Raw genomic sequence first — 20,871 nt, forward strand, 5'->3', positions numbered from 1 at the left:
CCTAGGACAGAAAACATACAAGGGGGTAAAATTAGAGTCTGCAGCGATTAGCCAAAATTGGCCTTTACAGGTAGTGGTTTGCCACATTATCTTCTAAAAGACCTCGGGTCTGGTACCAAAAGGGAAACAGATTCTTTGGGTACCAAGGTCTTACCATGCTGAATCCATCCCACAGACTGTAAACATAACACTGGAGTCCTAACTAGAGAAAAACAATCGGAAACCAATCATAAATTGCTTCTTAGGAGAGAGCAGATTTGCTTTAAGGTGTTAAGAGTATCAAGATTGATGATTGTGCCAAACCCCAAACTTGGTTGTTGTTGTTGCTTTTTTTTTTTTTTTTTTTTTTTTTTTTTTTTGCTTTTTAGGGCCACACCCACGGCATATGGAGGTTCCCAGGCTAGGGGTCTAACTGGAGCTGTAGCCGCCGGCCTATGCCACTCCCATAGCAACGCCAGATCCGAACTGCATCTGCAACCTACACCACAGCTCACAGTGATGCCGGATCGTTAACCCACTGAGCGAGGCCAGGGATCGAACCCACAACCTCATGGTTCCCAGTCGGATTCGTCTCCATTGTGCCACGACGGGAACTCAGCCAGACATGGTTTAAATCACTTATTCTCCTCCATATTCTATTAATTCACAAAACACAGGTGAAAAATGTGACACCCACTTGAATAGGATTGAGCTAGACTTTCTTCCAACCCAGGAGGAATAGATACTTACAAGACAATACTTTTGTGCTGGTTCTAACAGCATAGTCATTAGCACCTGATTGTCAAAGGGCAGGTTTAAAGTAAAGACTAAGCATTGAAGGCATGCCCTAATTTGTGTGCACAACTCTAGGACACAAAACAAAGAAGGAGTCCATGAGATTGTGTTCCCTGACAGCTCAGGTCCTTTCTGGGCATGACAAAGATGTTGCCTGAAAGGCTGACTCTATTGACAGCGGAAGGCAAGCTAGGTAGAAATGGACTGTTACTGAATGAAAATTATGGAAAAATTCACGCAACCTCTTTCTTTTTTTAGGTGCCCCTTTTTCCTGAGTTTGAATGCCCAAGTGTTCTACAATAAGTGGAATTTTGCTAAGTTTTATACATTTTCATTATTTTTATCTTTCAGATGGAGAAACAGTCCATCTAACACATATAAGGACTTTCAATGAACGGGATGTTTAAAGGCTCTAAGTGTGGAAATGAATGGGTCAGCACAATCGATACGGGGTAGGTGAAATATACATTTATCTTTGCTGCTTATAGTTAAAAGAAGCATTTCGTCAAAAGACTTTCTCATTGATCCACTTTGGGCTACAGAGCTTACTTTTTGTTGTTGTTGCGATTTATCTTACTAAGGATATTCTACACTATTCTCCTTCCCAAACTAAAGCCTGATTTTGCAATAAAAAATGATGCATGATAGAGTTTCCTGGTGACTCAGTGAGTTAAGGATCCAGTGTCATTGCTGTGGCTCTGGTTACTGCTGTGGACATGGGTTTGATCCCTGACCTGGGAACTTCTACATGCTGTGGGCACGGCCAAAAAAAAAAAAAAAAAGGAAAGAAAGAAAGAAAAAAGAAAAGGTAGATGTTTAAAAGACCAATCTACTTAGATGTGCTTGGAGTACTTTCACACTGGCATGGACCAAAGTCTGAGCATCCTTTTAAAGATTTTCCAGTTTGCTAGATGAGCAGACTGCAGGTGTACTTTGGTAAAAACATGAGATGGTTAATTACTTAACTGCTGATTGATAAATAGATGGCTTGGTGTGATTGAGAAATAATAGATTATACACTACTTGAGGGCAGGAACTTTTTTTTTTGGACGCTTCACAATGTCTGTGAGAACTATACATTAATAAATGCTTATTAGATGAAACAATACATGAATTAATATATAATAAACCAAGTTTGCAGTATCAAAAATTTCTCTAGGGTACCAAAGACCTTTTGTCTATTCATAAGAAACTTCTATCACTTTGGAAGAGGTAATAAAACAATCAGGTCCCAAGACGGTATATGTAACTGGGATAAAGAGGGACTCAAAAACTTTTGCATTTATGTCAATGGCATGGAGGTAATGCTATTACAAAACTCAGTACTTATAGGACTCAGAAATCTACCAGAATGCTTAATCTTACAATAAAATGAAGTATTTCTCGCTTATATCCTTCAAGTTTCAACCAATCTATTTTGTGGCAATTCAAGGATGACAGTTCATGTGGTCGATTTTTGTTGAATACAATCAAATGTTCATTGGAGAGCAAGCAATCATCTGCAAACAGCATATCTATGTATCCCATGAAATGTAGATTCACTTTTAAAACCAGAATATGCTTTGGTTCAGTCACCTGAAGTGTAAAAGAAGAGTAATTAAGAGGTGACCAAAGATTAAGCTCAAGTTTATCAAATTTATCAAAGAAGAAACCTTGTTAAAGTATTTTTTCAAGTTAATACATAACAACCATTCTTCCAGTTGGCAGTTTAGCTAGCGTCGAAAAGAGACAAGAAAACAGATGTGTTCTATGTGTCTATTTATTGCACCTTACCTTAACTTGAAATTATTTAGCACTGATCTGCTAGATGTGTATGTGTGCGTTGTAGAGAAAGGGTTTCAAATCAGCCACGTAAGTAGTCTATTACTAGTGTAAAATAAATGTCACTTAATATCAGTATACCATAGGAATAGCTACATTGCTCAAAAACACATAATCCTGATATATAGCATAGTTACTTTAGAATTGTCTATCCTCACACATTGAGTGTCTCTATACCCAGCACAGTGAAAGATAGAGCCTAAAAAGGTTGGGGTAGGGGGAAACTGCTGCTGTCAGTTTTTAAAGATAGTATGTGGAACAAAATAATTCTAGATTACCAAGCGGTTAAAATAGGGACACAGAGAGAGAATGCTGGAAGATGGCAGATTCCTCTGCTTTCATCTAAGGGAGGAAAAGAAAAGAGCCACAGTAAGATTTCAAATTTAAAAGAAAGAGACTTCCGATCTCAAGGCAGGATATAATACCACCTGGCACATAATATACCTGATAGATACACAGAACAAATGATTATGACTATAATCAAATTCAACTTAAAGTTTAAGCAGAATCCCAAAGAAGTCTCTTGTCCCTACACAGATGTGCAGATCTCAATATGCTTTTTTTTTTTTTTTTTTTTTTTTGTCTTTTTAGGGTCACACCTGCAGCATATGGAGGTTCCCAGACTAGGGGTCAAACTGGAGCTGGAGCTGCTGGTCTACACCATAGCTCACGAAAATGCCAGATGCTTAGCCCACTGAGTGAGACCAGGGATCGAACCTACGTCCTCATGGATTCTACTCAGATTTGTTTCCGCTGCACCACAACGGGAACTTCTCAATATGCTTTTGAGACAAGAGAGATCTGGCATTTTACTTCTTTACTGGGGACTGAAAAAGATGACCTTTGGCTTTTTAACCAGCCATTTCATTAATGGCATCAATAGTGGATGGCAGCAACATGGAAATGTATGCTGGATATTTGGATGGTTGAAATACTATGTACAATCAATAGCTTATAACCAGTGAAAATAATAAGAACATAATTCAGCATGTCTAAGATAAGATACAAAAAGCAGAGAAAGTGCTTCAGTCTACAGGTCTTCCCTGAAAGCTTCAAAAATGTTTAAATCCTTAAGTAGGTAGGGCTCTTAATAGATTTTGCATAGCAGCTTATGAGATAATCTGAATTAAAAATATGGGTATTCTTCCATGTTTTTGAAAACATACAAATATATCCACATGCATATAAATTAAACAAAAAGACCTGGAGGTTCTCCTGAAATAAAAAAAAAAATCCTTTATATTTTTTCCTCAAAAGTGGTCAAACTTTTGTTCATCAAAACCATTTACAGTGAAATGTGTTTTTTCTAGGAGAAACATAGTCTTGTCCAGATTCCACACAGCTTAAGTTTTTTTAAGAATAAATTTTGGTATGTTAGCTAAGTGCATTTAATCAGCTGAAAAAAGCTTTGATACCATTCTGTGTAGGAGGACAAATTAAGAAAATAATCAGTAACAACTTTAATCACTGGTTGGTTAGAGAGATTTTTCCACTTACAAAATATAAGAAATAAATAATCCAATCTCTCCTGCATGCAATAATGTTCAATAACAAAGTTTGTGAGAGTACAGATTGATAAAAACAGGCACTATTAGACTTCACCTAGCCTAAAAAATGCTAAAGCATGGCTTTAAAGCAAGTGAAAGACATTTAATGTTTTTTATTCTTGTACATGTCCCAATATTTAATCTGAAACTCTACTAGGTAGATGAGTTTACAGTCACAACTACCTAATAAATACTGTATAAACATACACTATATTTCTTCATATAAAATATTAGATACTAATTTCCAGGTAAGACTTTTTGAAGACTTCAGGAAATGACTCACCTTTTCCCCTAAAAGAGTAACTGAGCCTTTTCTTTTCCTTTCGTTCCTTTCCTTTCCTTTTTTTTGGGGGGGGAGAGGGAGGGGAGAAGTGTTAGGGAACAAGGAGGAAGAATTTTCAGACAGCAATTGGCCGCTTATAGGCGTCTGTGTGGAATGTGGAGAAGACGTCTAAGCCCTGTGTGTGAGGGCACAGAAAGTGTCCGTGGGAATGAGACACTCCTCTCAGCTCCTTTCCACTCTACACATGGTAACGCACCCCATTCTTAACAATTTTCCTAATTCAAAATGAAAAAGAAATGTAAAGTCAGCTGTTCTTTAAAAGATGTGAAATAACAAAAATGCCCATTTTCAGTTATCATTTGAAAATAATTTGCCACATTTTAGCATCTTAATACAAAATACCTATTTGTCAAGACTGTCCCATTTATAAAAAGCACTTCATTGTGGCTTGAAAATCCCACAAACATACTTAATTGAACAACAACCTGGTCACTCTTGATAGGAGAGCTGATAAAGTACAATATGCAAGCGGCTTAAGGGCGCTTGCTCTTGGGGCCAGTGATGGTCAAAGGAAACCCCCATACACTTTCATTTCACATCAAGACTCAGAAGATATTAGAAACCCTATGGACTTTGGTGCCATGACATGTAAACCTTGAGCAAAATGAGCAGAAATGCACACAATGCCTTACTCCTCCTGCTCACTTACATATAAGGAATGAGCAGGGTCACTCAGAATGTTTCCCCAGAAATATTCTCAATGGCTTAGCCTTTCACACTAACACAGAAAACCTCACCAAATGGCTTTGCTGCAAGTCTATGACTGCACTGTGCAACTTCTCAAATGGTTACTACTCTGAATGCAAAGAGTATCTAAGCTCCCTCATCTGAGGGTATTATGTGTTGAAATTCTATTTCCAGAAATCCTAACCGGATCTTCAAGACATTTTCTTTCTTCCCTGACTTGCAAACATTTCCCAGATGGAACCAAACTTAAGTTTATGAATTTTCAAAACATAAAAAAAGCTTTCAAAAGATATATTTTAGTTTAGATTTCGATTTCCAGTCTTAAGTAGATTAGACAATTCACTTTGGGGACTGGAGCTGGGGGAAGAACGGATTTATTATGGGCAGAGGGAAAACAATGAGACGACAGTGTCTAACTGGAATTCTCTCTTCTCATTAAGTTGGCCCTTTTATATGTCCAACCTACCGGTCAGTTTGCCCTCAAACCAAATAGCTCTTGTTTTGCAAATAGTCCATTTGCGTTTTTTTCTTTCTTTTTTATCTTTGGATTGATGCCCTCCTCCCCGCTCCAAAGAGCTCACATCCTCTTATGTCATTCCTGATAAATCTAGTAAATGATGACTATTCCCAGACCTTTCTTCAGAGAGCATACAGAACATCCAAGTTAATATTACCTTTTCTTTCAGATCTGGGAACTATGTTAACCTTGACATTCTATATGGCTAATATATTATTTTAAATGTTTTCAGATATATACCTCCTTCATAATTAGGAAAAAGAAGCTGACTGTGATTCTCCAGTACAACACAATCAGCACTCTTACTGCTGATATGTCCTAATGATGACATCTGGCGATGCTTAGCAAAGCCCAGGGACCTGTTCCTTGGTCTCGTCACCCTGCCCATTGTAGGATGCATCACTGAGCCAGCACTGAATTAGCAGCTGCTGATAGATGCTACTCTGCTGCCACAGAGTGAGAGGGCCAGGGCCAAGACCCCAGAGTGGGCTCACATGGCCCAAAGAGACGTGAACGTGATGTTTGTGCTGAAGAGATGGCTTCACCGACAAAGTGTACGCTTTAAACAAGCTGGCTCTCCAGGATTTATCTTCCTTAAAGACATCTGCCAACTAGAAAAGATACCACACTAAGGAAACCCACCTCAAAGACTACTTCTCAAAACTAGGATAGCTGATCTCCCTGGAATGGCAGTGATATCCAGTTATCCAAAGAGTGACTAATAAAGCTCCACTAACCCTAACTAAAGGCACATTTGGTAAGCAATAAAAAATGGCTTAGGCTAAAATGAGGATTTTCTTTTAAAATAAATCTTATCCCCTGGCTCCTACCAAAGATAAAATCAGAAAATCCTAAAACAAGCAAAATTTTTCTTTCAAAGCAGTGGTTCCCAGCTTGCTTTTCAAGTTGGTCACCACTAGAAAGGGAGTGTGGAAGGCAAAGCAAATCAAATCTCACAAGTTCTAAGTCCTGCAGTTAGCATTTATGAGGGGCAAAGCTTGTGATGTGGTCAGAAGTAACGGCCGGGGGAGATGCAGGGAGAGCCAGGATGGATGAGGAAGCCTTTGGTGACAAATTCAAGGACTTCCTAGGGTGGAAGGAGTAAGTAAGGACAGTAGACTTGATCAAAATGTATAGCCTAACTCGAGTGACAGGCTGTTGCAGACTAGCACCTGGGAAGAGAGAGGTGTCCTAAGCAAGAGATCAAGGCTAAGCCTGAAACAATTCCTTCTGGAAGAGGAAGGAAAAAAACCCTAAACTCTTAGATGTTAGATTATGTCCAAAAAGAAAAAGAATGAGCCACCCTTCTTAACAGGGGAAAAAAAACCTAATTACTTAGAAACAACATTAGGAACTAGACAATAAATCAACAGCTTCATTTTGGAGCTTATTCCAATCCTAGGATTTCTGGCCAAGGTAGCTTGTAAAAGGCAGGCTCTTCTTTAAACATGGTTACAGTTCAGCAGTGATTTGCAGGTCCTTGTCAAGGCACTGTGCCAGAGGAGAGAGGAAAGAGTGTTCTTTTTGTGCTTTTTTTTTTTTTTTTTTTTTTTTTTTTTTGAGGTGGAGATACTTCTTGTGACATTCAAGGCTCTTTATTTACTGATTTTTTTTTGCTGCTCATACAAGCAGTCCCATGCGAGTGACTTTGGCCGACAAGAATGTGTGCAACACAAATACAATCGGCTTTGGACAGGAGTGCAGGTCCATGGTCTGTGGAGAAAGAACAATAATTATCACTATATACAGATACTTTAATAAATAAACATGCAAAATAAACAAATTTGGACATGATGTTCTACTTTTTAAAAAGAACTTGGATAAAGAACGTGCCAGATTTACGGCAACTCTTGGGAATTTAGTGCTGAAAATGGAAGTGTACTCTGAAGTAAGGGTATTCCATGTCATAATTAATTAAACACTAGTGTGAGATTTCACATCCACAACTGGGATACTATTGGTGGTGTGCTAGATTCCACCGTGCCAGATGGGAAGAACTTAAAGGGAGAGGATGTAAAGGAAAGAGCAATATCCTATATGCAAACCATTGATGGTAAGTATGTTTTCCAGGTGGAACCACAGTGAATTCAGTTGAGGTGTGACCATCTATGCATATGATTTTTTTTTTTGGTCTTTTTAGGGCCGCACTTGCGGCATATGGGAGGTTCCCAAGCTAGGGGTCTAATCAGAACTACAGCTGCCGGCCTACACCACAGTCCCAGCAACGCCAGATCTGAGCCACGTCTGCAACCCACACCACAGCTCATGGCAACGCCTGAGCCTTAACCCACTGATTGAGGCCAGGGATTGAACCCGCAACCTCATGGTTCCTAGTCAGATTTGTTTCCGATGTGCCATGACGGGAACTCCTATTTTTGTCTTTTTTTTTTTAAGGCTGCACTCGTGGCATGTGTAAGTTCCCAGGCTAGGGGTCAAATCAGAGCTGCAGCTGCTGGCCTACTCCACAGCCACAGCAATGCACAGATCCAAGTCTCGTCTGCAACCTACACCACAGCTCATGGCAACGCCGGATCTTTTAAACCTCTGAGAGAGGCCAGGGATTAAACCCACATCCTCATGGGTCCAAGTAGGGTTCTTAACCTGGTGAGCCACAGTAGGAACTCCTCAAACAAAACTTCTAAAGAAGGGAATGATTTCCTAATGTGGGGGAAAAAAAGGAAACCCAACCAAACCCAATGCATCTCTGAACACTGAAAAATAATTTTCTGGCTTGAAATGGAGTATCAGTCTATAAGTCCATAATTTTCTATACAAGAGGTAATAAGCAATACAAAAGAAAGAGAATACCTATTAGAATAAACAGGTTTTTTTTCAGAAATATTCTTACCAGCTCTCCCTCAGGGCCACCAAAATCCAGATACAGATTTCTGATGCCATCATCAGCAGACATTTTCAGCCTTTCAAAGGGGTAGCGGTACAGTATGCTGCTGGAACCTCCATTTTCCCTGGAGATAGTGAACCCACTTTCATAGTGGACAGTGAGTCTTACCTCTTGACCATTTAACGTGCAGCCTGTTGAAGACAAGTGAAAGCCATCATTAATAAAGTTCCTACTTCAGCTAGCAAGTGACAAAGGACTCTTCTGACTTCAACAAGGGAAAAAGAATCTTCTTGAGAACATGTGATACCTAACCTATTTGGAACCTCCTGAAATGAGTTTTGCTCACTCAAGTCAACATCTTGATTGAGATGAGGAAGAAATTACCATCCCTTTCCTTGACAAATGATCTGATTCAGTTCAATTCAGTGGGTATCAAGTGAATCCGTGTGCTGACAGCTGACTGTGTGTGGTCCTAGAGAAATAAGAAGCATGGTTCCTGCTCCCAAGACCTCATAAATGAGAGGTGTAAACATGATATCCCTGGGGAGTTCCCGTCATGGCTCAGTGGTTAACGGATCCGACTAGGAACCATGAGGTTTCGGGTTCGATCTCTGCCCTTGCTCAGTGGGCTAAGGATCCAACGTTGCCATGAGCTGTGGTGTAGGTTGCAGATGCAGCTCGGATCCCGGGTTGCTGTGGCTCTGGCGTAGGCCGGCGGCTATGGCTCCGATTTGACCCCTAGCCTGGAAACCTCCATATGCCGTGAGAGCGGCCCAAGAAATGGCAAAAAAAAAACACAAAAAACAAAAAACACATGAAATCCCTAACCACTTAAGGTAGAGGGTGTAGGACGTGACTAAACACCAAACTGAGTAAGGCCAAAGTCAAGGAAAGGTTTCCTGAAGGAGATGGGACTTGAGAGAGGCCTTAAAAAATTGTCAAACTTGATAGGCAGTGAGGAACAGGCAGAAGGTTTCAAGTGGGAAAGAAGGAGAACAACCAAAGAAAAGGCAGAGATGCGTTTTAGGGGCAGTGGCATAGAGTGGCTGGTATTTGAGAAGTCACACAGTCCGTCAGTCCTATCAAAGATAAAATTCAAAAGATCTATCTGAATTGATGAGACCAAAAAACTTTCATCATCAAGAGTGGCAAATGTCTTTGGTCAAGACTGGAAGAGTCCCTGTTTCACAGACATTCTTCTTCTTCTTTTGCTTTTTTAGGGCCCCACCCATGACATATGGAAGTTCCCAAGCTAGGGGGTGAATTGGAGCTACAGCCGCTGGCCTACACCACAGACAGAGCAATGCAGGATCTGAGCCACGTCTGAGACCTACACCACAGCTCACGGCAACACTGGATCCTTAGCCCTCTGAGAGAGGCCAGGGATTGAACCCTCAACCTCATGGTTCCTAGTCATATTCTTTTCTGCTCTGCCACAATGGGAACTCCCCCACAGATATTCTTAATATTGGCATTGTCTTTCACAAAAGAGCAATTTTTAGATTTAATGAAGGCTGCATCAATCAAGAAATAATTTGTTAAGTAGATGAACACGAGGGATTCAAGCGAATTTCTATGAAACTGAGCGTGGTTAAAGCAAATTCTTTTTTCATATATGCTAACACTCTAAATACTTTATTTTCATTTTTCTTGAAGATCTGATGTTATTTGTTACTCTTAGAGCATCTCTTTTGACTGGACTCAGACTTGTAGGTAGAAGCTTCAGAGGAGATAGCCTCTGTCTCTTGGAAATCTGTTCCTGATGTTTTCCTTTGGCATCCTTCATTCTCTTGGCCAAAAGTTTAGCATATTCTGCAGCGTCTTCCTTATTTTTCTTAGTATGTTGTTTCTTCAGAGCAATACGCTGACATTTGTGTTGCCAAGCACGTGGAGTAACAAGACGCTGCATCTCGGGTGCTTTGGTCCTAGGCGTCTTACCTTGTTTAGGGGCTTTTTCACTGCATACTGATGGACATCCTCTTCTTCAGAGAGACTGAGAAGTTGTGGATTCCGCTAGCTCTTTTAGGCCCCAGGCAGTGAGGCACAGTTGTATCGGTGAGTCCAGGAATACCCTTCTCCCCTTTTTTTATGATGACCAATTGAGAACACTGAGATTGGCATCCACAATGCAACCCTGAACCGATGTGCACTTTGTTTCTCCAGTCCCCCTTGGTCTATAACAGGAACGCCCCTTACTCAGTAGCAGGTGGACTCAGCCTGGGTCAAGACACCCTGCTTCATGGGGAAACCCTGTTTGTCGTTCCCACCACTGATCCGGACCACATCACCCTTCCATTCTTCACCCAGAGCGTCAGCAGCAACTTCTGTTGCACCTTCATCTACGAAGGTTTTGTTCTTCATCTACTTCAGTGAGTTTCTGGCAGCCAGTGATGGGGAAAGAGATGTTCAACTTCATCCTGAAGCGGCCAACGGCCTTTTGGTCTTTTTGCCATTTCTAGGGCCGCTCCCATGGCTTATGGAGTTTCCCAGGCTAGGGGTCTAATCGAAGCTGTAGCCGCCGGCCTACACCACAGCCACAGCAATGTGGGATCCAAGCCATGTCTGCAACCTACACCACAGCTCACGGCAACACCAGATCCTTAACCCACTGAGCAAGGCCAGGGATCAAACCTGCAATCTCATGGTTCCTAGTCAGATTCATTAACCACTGAGCCACGACGGAAACTCCATTTAAATACTTTTAAATGCCCTTTTTCTTCTCATCTTGTGCATTCTCTGCATATTTTTTATTTTTATTTATTTATTTATTTATTTATTTATTTATTTATTTATTTATTTATTTATTTTTGGTCTTTTTGCTATTTCTTTGGGCCGCTCCCGCGGCATATGGAGGTTCCCAGGCTAGGGGTCAAATCGGAGCTGTAGCCACCGGCCTACGCCAGAGCCACAACAATGCGGGATCCGAGCCGCATCTTCAACCTACACCACAGCTCACGGCAACGCCGGATCGTTAACCCACTGAGCAGGGGCAGGGACCGAACCCGCAACCTCATGGTTCCTAGTCGGATTCGTTAACCACTGCGCCATGACGGGAACTCCTGCATATTTTTTAAAACTGTGAATCATACTGTACACCTGAAATTTTTTTTCTTTTTTTTTTTTTTTAAAGACAAGTTACTTTGGAGTTCTTATTGTGGCTCAGCAGTTTAAGAACCCAATTAGTATCCAAGAGGATGTGGATTCGATCTCTGGCCTTGTTCAGTGGGTTAAGCATCCCTCGTTGCCATGAGCTGTGGTGGTTCAGATCTGGAGTTGCTCTAGTTGTGGCGCAGGCCGGCAGCTGCAGCTCTGACTTGACCTCTAGCCCGAGAACGTCCATGTGCTACAGTTACAGCCCTAAAAAGAAAAAAAGAAAAAGAAAAAAAAAAACCCCAAACTAAAAAAAAAAAAAAAAAAAAAAAGGACAAATTACTTTTTTTTTTTTTTTCGGTCTTTTTGACTTTTCTAGGGCTGCTCCCTTGGCATATGGAGGTTCCCAGGCTAGGGGGCGAATCGGAGCCATAGCCGCTGGCCTACACCACAGCCACAGCAACTCGGGATCCGAGCTGCGTCTGCGACCCACACCATAGCTCACGGCAACGCTGGATCCTTAACCCACTGAGCAAGGCCAGGGATCAATCCTGTATCCTCATGGTTGCTAGTTGGATTTGTTAACCACTGAGCCATGACGGGAACTCCAAGCTACTTTATTTTAATTTATTTTTTGGTCACGGTGTGTAGCAGCTTGATGTGGGATTTCAGCTCCCAGATGAGGGATTTTACCGGTACACAATTAGAAAAAAACATGTTTCATCTCTCCATTTAAAAATATAAAGAGGAGTTCCCGTCGTGGCGCAGTGGTTAACGAATCCGACTAGGAACCATGAGGTTTCGGGTTCGATCCCTGCCCTTGCTCAGTGGGTTAATGATCCGGCGTTGCCGTGAGCTGTGGTGTAGGTCGCAGACGTGGCTCGGATCCTGCGTTGCTGTGGCTCTGGTGTAGGCCGGTGGCTACAGCTCCGATTGGACCCCTAGCCTGGGAACCTCCACATGCCGCGGGAGCGGCCCAAGAAACGGCAAAAAGACAAAAATAAATAAATAAATAAATAAAAATAAATAAAGAGGAGTTCCCTTGTGGTGCAGTGGAAACCTCCTGTGAGGTTGCAGGTTCAATCCCTAGCCTCGCTCAGTGGGTCAAGCATATGGCGTTGCCATGAGCTGTGGTGTAGGTCACTGATATGGCTTGGATCTGGCGTGGTATAGGCTGGCAGCTGTAGCGCCAATTAGACCCCTAGCCTGGGAACCACCTTATGCTGTGAGTGCAGCCCTAGAAAGACAAAAAAAAAATTATATAAATATATATAATTTATATACAATAATATATATACATAATATATGTATATATATTATAATATGTATAATATATATACATATATTTATATATGTATACACATATATACACACACACATAAAGGTGGTCCTATTTTCCTTCTCCTCAAGCCATTTGTATTTTAAGAACTGTGAGCCAAGAACTGGATAGTTTTGGTTTCCTGTAACATGAAGTTTAGCTGCCAGACAGCAAAGAAACAACATGCAACTAAAATATGTTAAAAATCCACGCTGCACTCTTGGTTCTGGGAAGCATATCTCTCTGGATCCTTGAAGAAGGTGTGGTGACTCCAGAGGCCAGTGATGAGTGCAGTGGCCTGACCCCTGGGACTGTGCACAGGAACACAGAGCATCCAGACTTTCACACTGAGGAATTCCCCATCTCAGAAAGCACATTCTGCAGCCAAGACAAAAACCAGAGCCCCGAAGGTCTTTTTTTTTCTTTTGGCCATACGTAAGGCTTGTGGAAATTTCCAGGCCAGGGACTGAATCTGTACCAGAGCAGCAACCTGAGCCAGTGCAGTGACCACTGGATCCTTAACCCACTGCACCACAAGGGAACTTCCCCCAGAAAGTTCTTAATGTGGAGACCAACTGCTCCAAAGAGAAAATGGGCGGAAGACAGACAAGTGAGAAAGACAATAGGGATGTGGTGGCTTTGGTCAAAATCCAAGGTGGGATCTAGTCAATGGTGTCATTGCTTGAATTATCATGGTTGTGAGGAAAATTTCAAGCAGGTCCTCAACAGTTGATGAACTGTAAATTTTTTTTTGGTCTTTTTTTTTTTTTTTAGGGCCGCACCCATAGCCTATGGAGGTTCCTAGGCTAGGGGCTGAAATGAAGTTATAACCACTGCCCTACGCCACAGCCACAGCAATGCCAGATCCAAGCCACGTCTGTGACCTACACCACAGCACACAGCAAAGTCGGATTCTTAATCCACTCAGTGAGGTCAGGGATTGAACCTGTGGCCTCGTGGATGCCATTCAGATTTGCTTGCACTGAGTCGCAACAAGAACTCGAAGAATTGTATCATTTTGACAATATTAAAAAACTGTCTCTTTTAGCAGAAATTATTAGAACCTTGTAAATCAACCGTACTTCAATAAAACTTAAAAAAAAAAAAGGAGTTCCCGTCATAGCGCAGTGGTTAACGAATCCTACTAGGAACCATGAGGTTGCGGGTTCGGTCCCTGCCCCTGCTCAGTGGGTTAACGATCCGGCGTTGCCGTGAGCTGTGGTGTAGGTTGCAGACGCGGCTCGGATCCCGCGTTGTTGTGGCTCTGGCGTAGGCCGGTGGCTACAGCTCCGATTCGACCCCTAGCCTGGGAACCTCCATATGCCGCGGGAGCGGCCCAAGAAATAGCAACAACAACAACAACAACAAAAGACAAAAAGACAAAAGACAAAAAAAAAAAAAAAAAATGGAGTTCCCGTCGTGGCGCAGTGGTTAACGAATCGACTAGGAACCATGAGGTTGCGGGTTCGGTCCTGCCTTGCTCAGTGGGTTAACGATCCGGCGTTGCCGTGAGCTGTGGTGTAGGTTGCAGACGCGGCTCGGATCCCGCGTTGCTGTGGCTCTGGCGTAGGCTGGTGGCTACAGCTCCGATTGGACCCCTAGGCTGGGAACCTCCATATGCTGTGGGAGCAGCCCAAGAAATAGCAACAACAACAACAACAACAACAACAAAAAAACAAAACAAAACTGTCCTTGCGCCAGTGTTAGAAGATCATCTATGGAAATGCTATTCTTGCCATGGAGATCCCTCACTTTCCAAAAGCCATGGAAAGGAAGATAAATCTCAACACATTCTGCTCACAAAACATTTTCTCTTTTTATATAAGTTCTGTAAAACTAGGTTCATAAAACAAACAGGAGCAAAACTAAGTAAACCAAGTTGCACCCAAGGTATTCAAAGTAATTCCAACCATATTATAAACTGTAATTTTATCTTCATTTTGACTGCTCTCTGCCCTTGTTAAAATGAAAAGCAATCTGGAAATACCTATACACATCCATGTGCAAAAAATATACAGGTATGAAACCATACCTCCAAATTCATATAGATTAGCCACAAGAGGGCGCTTCAACAATGTAAAGAGACAATCAGGCTTCTTTTCTTAAGATGCTTACTTAGGTACTTATCGGGCACACATTTTCAAACTTTGGAAAAGAGACACCTATTCCAAATTTTTAACTTTTCCATAGCTGTAAGTGTTTCCAGATCCTCATATTCTTACGGGTGTCTATCTATGTCTTAGATTCCAAAGCTTCTTCATTAGAGGGTCAACACACCTAGCATTTAGTAAATGAGTCCTTGCACTATCGAATACAGATTTAAATAATGAACAGTAAAACTGTCATGTTGTACAGAGTGGTGCAAATGTGTCCAGGAAAAAAATAAAGTGTAACAGTTCCATTTAATTATTATCAGAAATGAAGTGCCAGAATCTATACCTAGAGAGACTTCCTTGATCAGCTCAGCAGCAGCATGGCAACCCTGAACAAGTATTCGGGTCCAGGTTGACAGATCCCGATGTGTCTCCACCCTGAAGAGATGCATCTCGATGCCCTGCCGAGAGCCTGTCCTGGTAGCAAATGTAAGGTCAGATCCAAGGGAGGGTGATCGACATCCGGAGCCAGAATGTACCAACCTAGGACCATAAGCAGAGCAAAGATCAAAAATAATTCATACACTGTCAGCACTAAATGTCAGCAATTTATGCTGATTAATAAGAAGAAAATTATAAAAGCCATCAGCAGTTTGTTGGTCTGCTTGCTTTTTTTGGCAGCATGTAGAAGTTCCTGAGCCTCAGCACTGATAACTCCCAATCTTTAAATGCTTGGCCACCAGGGAACTCCAGCAGTTTTTTTTTTTTTTTTAATTTATTTATTTTTTTTCTTTTTGTCTTTTCTAGGGCCGCTCCCGAGGCATATGGAGGTTCCCAGGCCAGGGGTCTAATTGGAGCTGTAGCCGCTGGCCTACACCAGGGCCACCAACGCAGAATCCGAGCCGCATCTGCAACCTACACCACAGCTCATGGCAACGCCAGATCCTTAACCCACCGAGCAAGGCCAGGGATCGAACCCGCAACCTAATGGTTGCTAGTCAGATTCGTTAACCACTGCGCCACGATGGGAACTCCTCCAGCAGTTTTTAGATAAGTATATTTCAAGACAAGATTATAGTCTTTGAAAAAAAAAATTCGAATTTCATTAAGAAATATGCCCCTACACACGCAGAGCCTCCCCCATTATCAGAATCACAATAGTACACTTTTACCAAGGATAAACCTACACTGACAAATAATCACTCAAAGTTCAGAGTCTACTTCAGGGTTCGCTCTTGGTGCTATATATCCCATAGGTTTGGACAAATAAAGACCTATAGCCATCATTACAAAATACAGCGTATTTTCATTGCTCTAAATCCTTGGCTCACTGCCTATTCATCGACCCTCTCCTCTGGCAACCACTGATCTTTTTATGGTCTCCATGGTTTTGCTTATTCCAAAATGTCATATGGTTGGAATCAAATAGTATAAAGCCTTGTCAAATTGTCTGGTTCCTCCATGTCTTTTCACATCTTGCTAGCTCATTTCTTTTTCTTTTTGTTTGGCCACACCCACGGCATAGGAAATTCCCAAGCCAGGGATCAAACCCAAGCCACAGCAGTGATAATGCCAGCAATCCTTCACCATTAAGCCACCAGAGAACTCCTTGATAGTTCATTTCTTTTTAGCACTGAATATTTAATTGTCTGGATCTACCACAGTTTATCCATTTACCTACCAAAGGATACACTGATTGCTTCCAAATTTTGGCATTAAGAATAAGGCTGAGTATACCAGAAATTCTGTATATTTTATACATGCTGCAACCATGCTATAATACCTTATTAGTTCCAGGAGTTTTTTTTTGTCAATTCTTTTGGACTTTCTATTTAGATGATCATATCTTCCGTGAACAAAAATTATTTCATATCTTCCTTTACAATTTATATACCTTTTACTTCCATTTTGCATTAGCAAGGACCTCCAGTATGATGCTGAAAGGAGTGCCAAGAGCAGATATCCTTACCTTGTACCTGATCTTAGTGGAAAAGCTTTATGTTTCTCATCATTAAATATGATGTTAGCTGTAGATTTCTTTTTTTTTTGCTTTTTAGGGCCGCACCTGTGCAGCATATGGAGATTCCCAGGCTAAGGGTCTAATCAGAGCCACAGCTGCCAGCCTATGCCACAGCCACAGCCACAGTCACGCCAAATCCAAGCTGCATCTGTGACCTACACCACAGCTCATGGCAACAATGGGTCCTTAACCCACTGAGCAAGGCCAAGGCTCGAACCTGCAACCTCATGCTCGTTTCCACTGCACCACAAAGGGAACTCCTGTACATTTCTTTTGTGGATAGTCTTTATCAAGTTGAAGATGTTCCTGTTTATTTTTATTTTACTCAAAGTTTTTGACATGAATGGGTGTTGCATTTTGTTAAATGCTTTTCTTGTTATGTTTTGATGTAATTTTTTCTTTAGCTTGTTGATGTAATGGATTACATGAACTGATTTTCAAATGTTGAACCAGACTTGTATACCTAAAATAAATCCCACTAGTGGTGATGTATACTTCTTTTTGTACTTTTTTTTTTTGGCTGTTGTTTTTTAAGGCCACACCCGCAGCATATGTAAGTTCCCAGGCTAGGGATGCCACAGCCACAGCAATGCAGGATCTGAGCCATGTCTGTGACCTATACCACAGCTCACAGCAACGCTGGATCCTTGACCTACTGAGCAAGGCCTGGGACTGAACCCACATCCACATGGATACTAATACTATTCATTTCTGCTGAGCCACAACAGGAACTCCCTTTTTGTACTTCTTTAGATAAGATTTGGTAATATTTTTTGAGGATTTTTACATCTACTTTCATGAGAGATAATTAGTCTGTATATTTCTTATAATATCTTTGTCTGGTTTTGGTATTAGCATAATGCTAGTCTCATAGAACGAGTTACAAAGTATTCCCTCTGCTTCTATTCTTTGCAAGAGATTGTAGGGAATTTTTTTCTTAAATGTGTGGTAGAATTCACCAGTGAACCCATCTGGGCCTGGTGCTTTCTGCTTCAGAAGACCTTACACTCTTCACAAAAATTATCAAAAAATGAATCCTAGCTCTAAACGTAAAATGCGAAAGTATAAAACTTCCAGAAGACATCTTAAGAAAAACTCATTTTGGCTATTCAATATCCATTCTCTCATTCTTCCTTGGAAATAGAAAGCTGCCTTTATCCTGTACAAATCACATATATATAAAAGAGTATTTCCCCAACTTCTCTGCAGAAAGAGATATCTGATGAATTGCAAGCTGTTACTGGGTAGGCAGGATTAGAAGAAAAGCTCCACAGTTGGAGAATAAGGCAGCGAGTATGTGCCTCTTCTGTCCTTTTCCTCTTCTTCCTCCTGCCTACAGTTTAGGCATGATGCCTGGAGCTCCCAGCAGCTGCTATGAACCATGAAGTGACCTTGAAGGGTAGAAGCCTCTTGCTAAGAATGGCAGTTTTCTTTTACATAAGAAAGACGTAAACAACTATTTTATTATTTTAGGTTATTTTTGCTACAAAACATGCTTCCTAATGATCATAAATATGCAAATGATGTGTTAAATAGGCAGAATATAAGTCTGTGCTTCCGTCTGGAGATATAAATTTGGGAGTTATCAGTATATAGGAGATATTTGAAGCTATGGTACTAGAAACAATCACCAGAGGGGCAGGGTAGTTGACAGAGAAGAGGTATGAGCCCTAAAATAGTCAATGTTTAGACGTCAGGAAGATAAGACGGGATAAACAAAGGGGAATGAGAAAGTGTGGACAGGAGGAGAAATGACAGAACCAGGAAGAACCATGTAAAATAAAGTACAAAGGAGCCGCAACGCATTTTCTTCGACTGGTTTCAGTTACTACATTGCTGGTGATAATATTACTATTATAATGGTACTATTCTGATAATGTAATGTGGGATAAAGGAAATGAGCAATTATGGGATATTCTAATTTGGTCATTTCTAGTGTCCTTAAGATCTGGAATTTTGGGTATGGGAAAAAGGAAAGCCAGATTTAACGCAGAAGAGGTTAAGTAAAAACACTGCAGTCTTAAATATGAAATGGAACATTTGTGTGACTACGTATTTTATGTTTTAAAATATATATATATACACACACACATATACACATACATATACATACTTCCTACCTCTGTCCATCAACAAAGGCAATTACAATAACTAACCCAATAGCAACAAATGTTATCAGTGCCCAAAGTGAACCCCCATCCCCTCAAAAAAAGAGTGAGGCTTCTGGGAAAATGTCAGACCTAGAGTAGAAAATATATAAGAGAAGTCAGGAATATTCAGTCTTAGATACTATGTCAATCCTTTCCCTTTTTTATTTATTTATTTTTTGGTTTTTTCTTTTTACTTTTTTTGGTCTTTTAAAAATTTTTTTTTCGGAGTTCCCGTCGTGGCGCAGTGGTTAATGAATCCGACTAGAAACCATGAGGTTGCGGGTTCGGTCCCTGCCCTTGCTCAGTGGGTTAAAGATCCGGCGTTGCTGTGAGCTGTGGTGTAGGTCGCGGACGTGGCTCGGATCCCGCGTTGCTGTGGCTCTGCGTAGGCTGGCGGCTACAGCTCCGATTCGACCCCTAGCCTGGGAACCTCCATATGCCACGGGAGGGCCCAAAGAAATAGCAAAAAGACAAAAAGTAAATAAATAAATAAAAATAATTTTTTCTTTTATTTTTAAATTATAATATGGCAATTCTTAAATACTTCTATATAAAAGTCTTGTCAAAAGGGCTCAGAAATGCATCTGAAAAGGTTACCACTGGCTAAAGACAGGACGATTTTTGAGCATCAAGGACAAACTAGGAATTCCCATTGTGGCTCAGCAGAAACAAATCTGACTCGCATCTATGAGGACACAGGTTTGATCCCTGGCCTTGCTCAGTGGGTTAAGGATCTGGCGTTGCCGTGACCTGCGGTGTAGGTTGCAGATGCAGCTTGGATTCCAAGTTGCTGTGGCTACTGTGTAGGCCGGCAGCTACAGCACTGATTTGACCTTTAGCCTGGGAACCTCCATATGCCTCAGGTGTGGCCCTAAAAAGACAAAAAAAAAAAAAAAAAAAAAACACAAACAAACAGGGACAAACTATAATAAACAGTAAATCTATGAGCTCCATTTATATCTGGAATCTGATATATGGCAATAATGAACCTATCTACAGAAAAGAAACAAACTCATGGACATGGAGAACAGATTGTGGTTGCCAAGAGGAAGAGGGAGGGAGTGGGGTGGACTGAGAGTTTGGGTTAGTAGATGCAAACTATAGCATTTGGAGTGGATAAACAATGAGATCCTGCTGTACAGCACAGGGAATTACATCTAATCACTTGTGGAGGATAATGTGAGAAAAGAATGTATATATAACTGGGTCACTACTATACAGCAGAAATTGACACAACATTGTAAATCAACTATAATTAAAAAAGGAAAAGAAAAAGAAAAAAATAAAAATAACTGAGCAAAATGGGAGGATATTATTGAACCAACCCAATATTATTGGTAACGACAAGACTGTGGTGACAGGTAATGGAGACAGTGTGAAAGACATCATTAGAGTAGAAAAAGTCAAGGAACTGAGAATTTAGAGTAACAGAGGGATCACCTACATGGATATTAAAAATCATTAAAATTCTAGGATTATGTGGAAGAATGAGGGAAGTGAAGGAGGGAGGGAAGGAGGGAAAAAGGGAGAAAAAGACAGAAGGAAACAGGAGGAGGGAGACAGAGACAGAAAGATGGAATATGACCTAGGTGCTACTACCATCTTTAAGACGAAGGCAGAATGACCTGGTGGTCTTTATTTTTTTTCCTTCCACATTTGTGGCATGCAG

General features: G+C 41.1%; 1 protein-coding gene and 1 pseudogene across 1 annotated transcript in view; both read right to left on the reverse strand.

The window, feature by feature from the left end:
- SNTB2 (syntrophin beta 2) overlaps positions 1-20,871 on the reverse strand; it is a 99,964-nt gene continuing 79,093 nt past the window's right edge. The window contains exons 5-7 of the mRNA XM_021093874.1: positions 15,379-15,575; positions 8,538-8,722; positions 1-7,402 (exon numbers count right to left, since the gene is read on the reverse strand). Coding sequence (XP_020949533.1) covers positions 7,310-7,402; positions 8,538-8,722; positions 15,379-15,575 — 475 coding nt within the window. The 3' untranslated portion in view covers positions 1-7,309. The remainder of the gene's footprint in view (positions 7,403-8,537; positions 8,723-15,378; positions 15,576-20,871) is intronic.
- LOC106507560 lies at positions 9,262-11,072 on the reverse strand (annotated as a pseudogene).

This window comes from Sus scrofa, chromosome 6 (assembly GCF_000003025.6).
Source record: "Sus scrofa isolate TJ Tabasco breed Duroc chromosome 6, Sscrofa11.1, whole genome shotgun sequence".
Taxonomy (NCBI): domain Eukaryota; kingdom Metazoa; phylum Chordata; class Mammalia; order Artiodactyla; family Suidae; genus Sus; species Sus scrofa.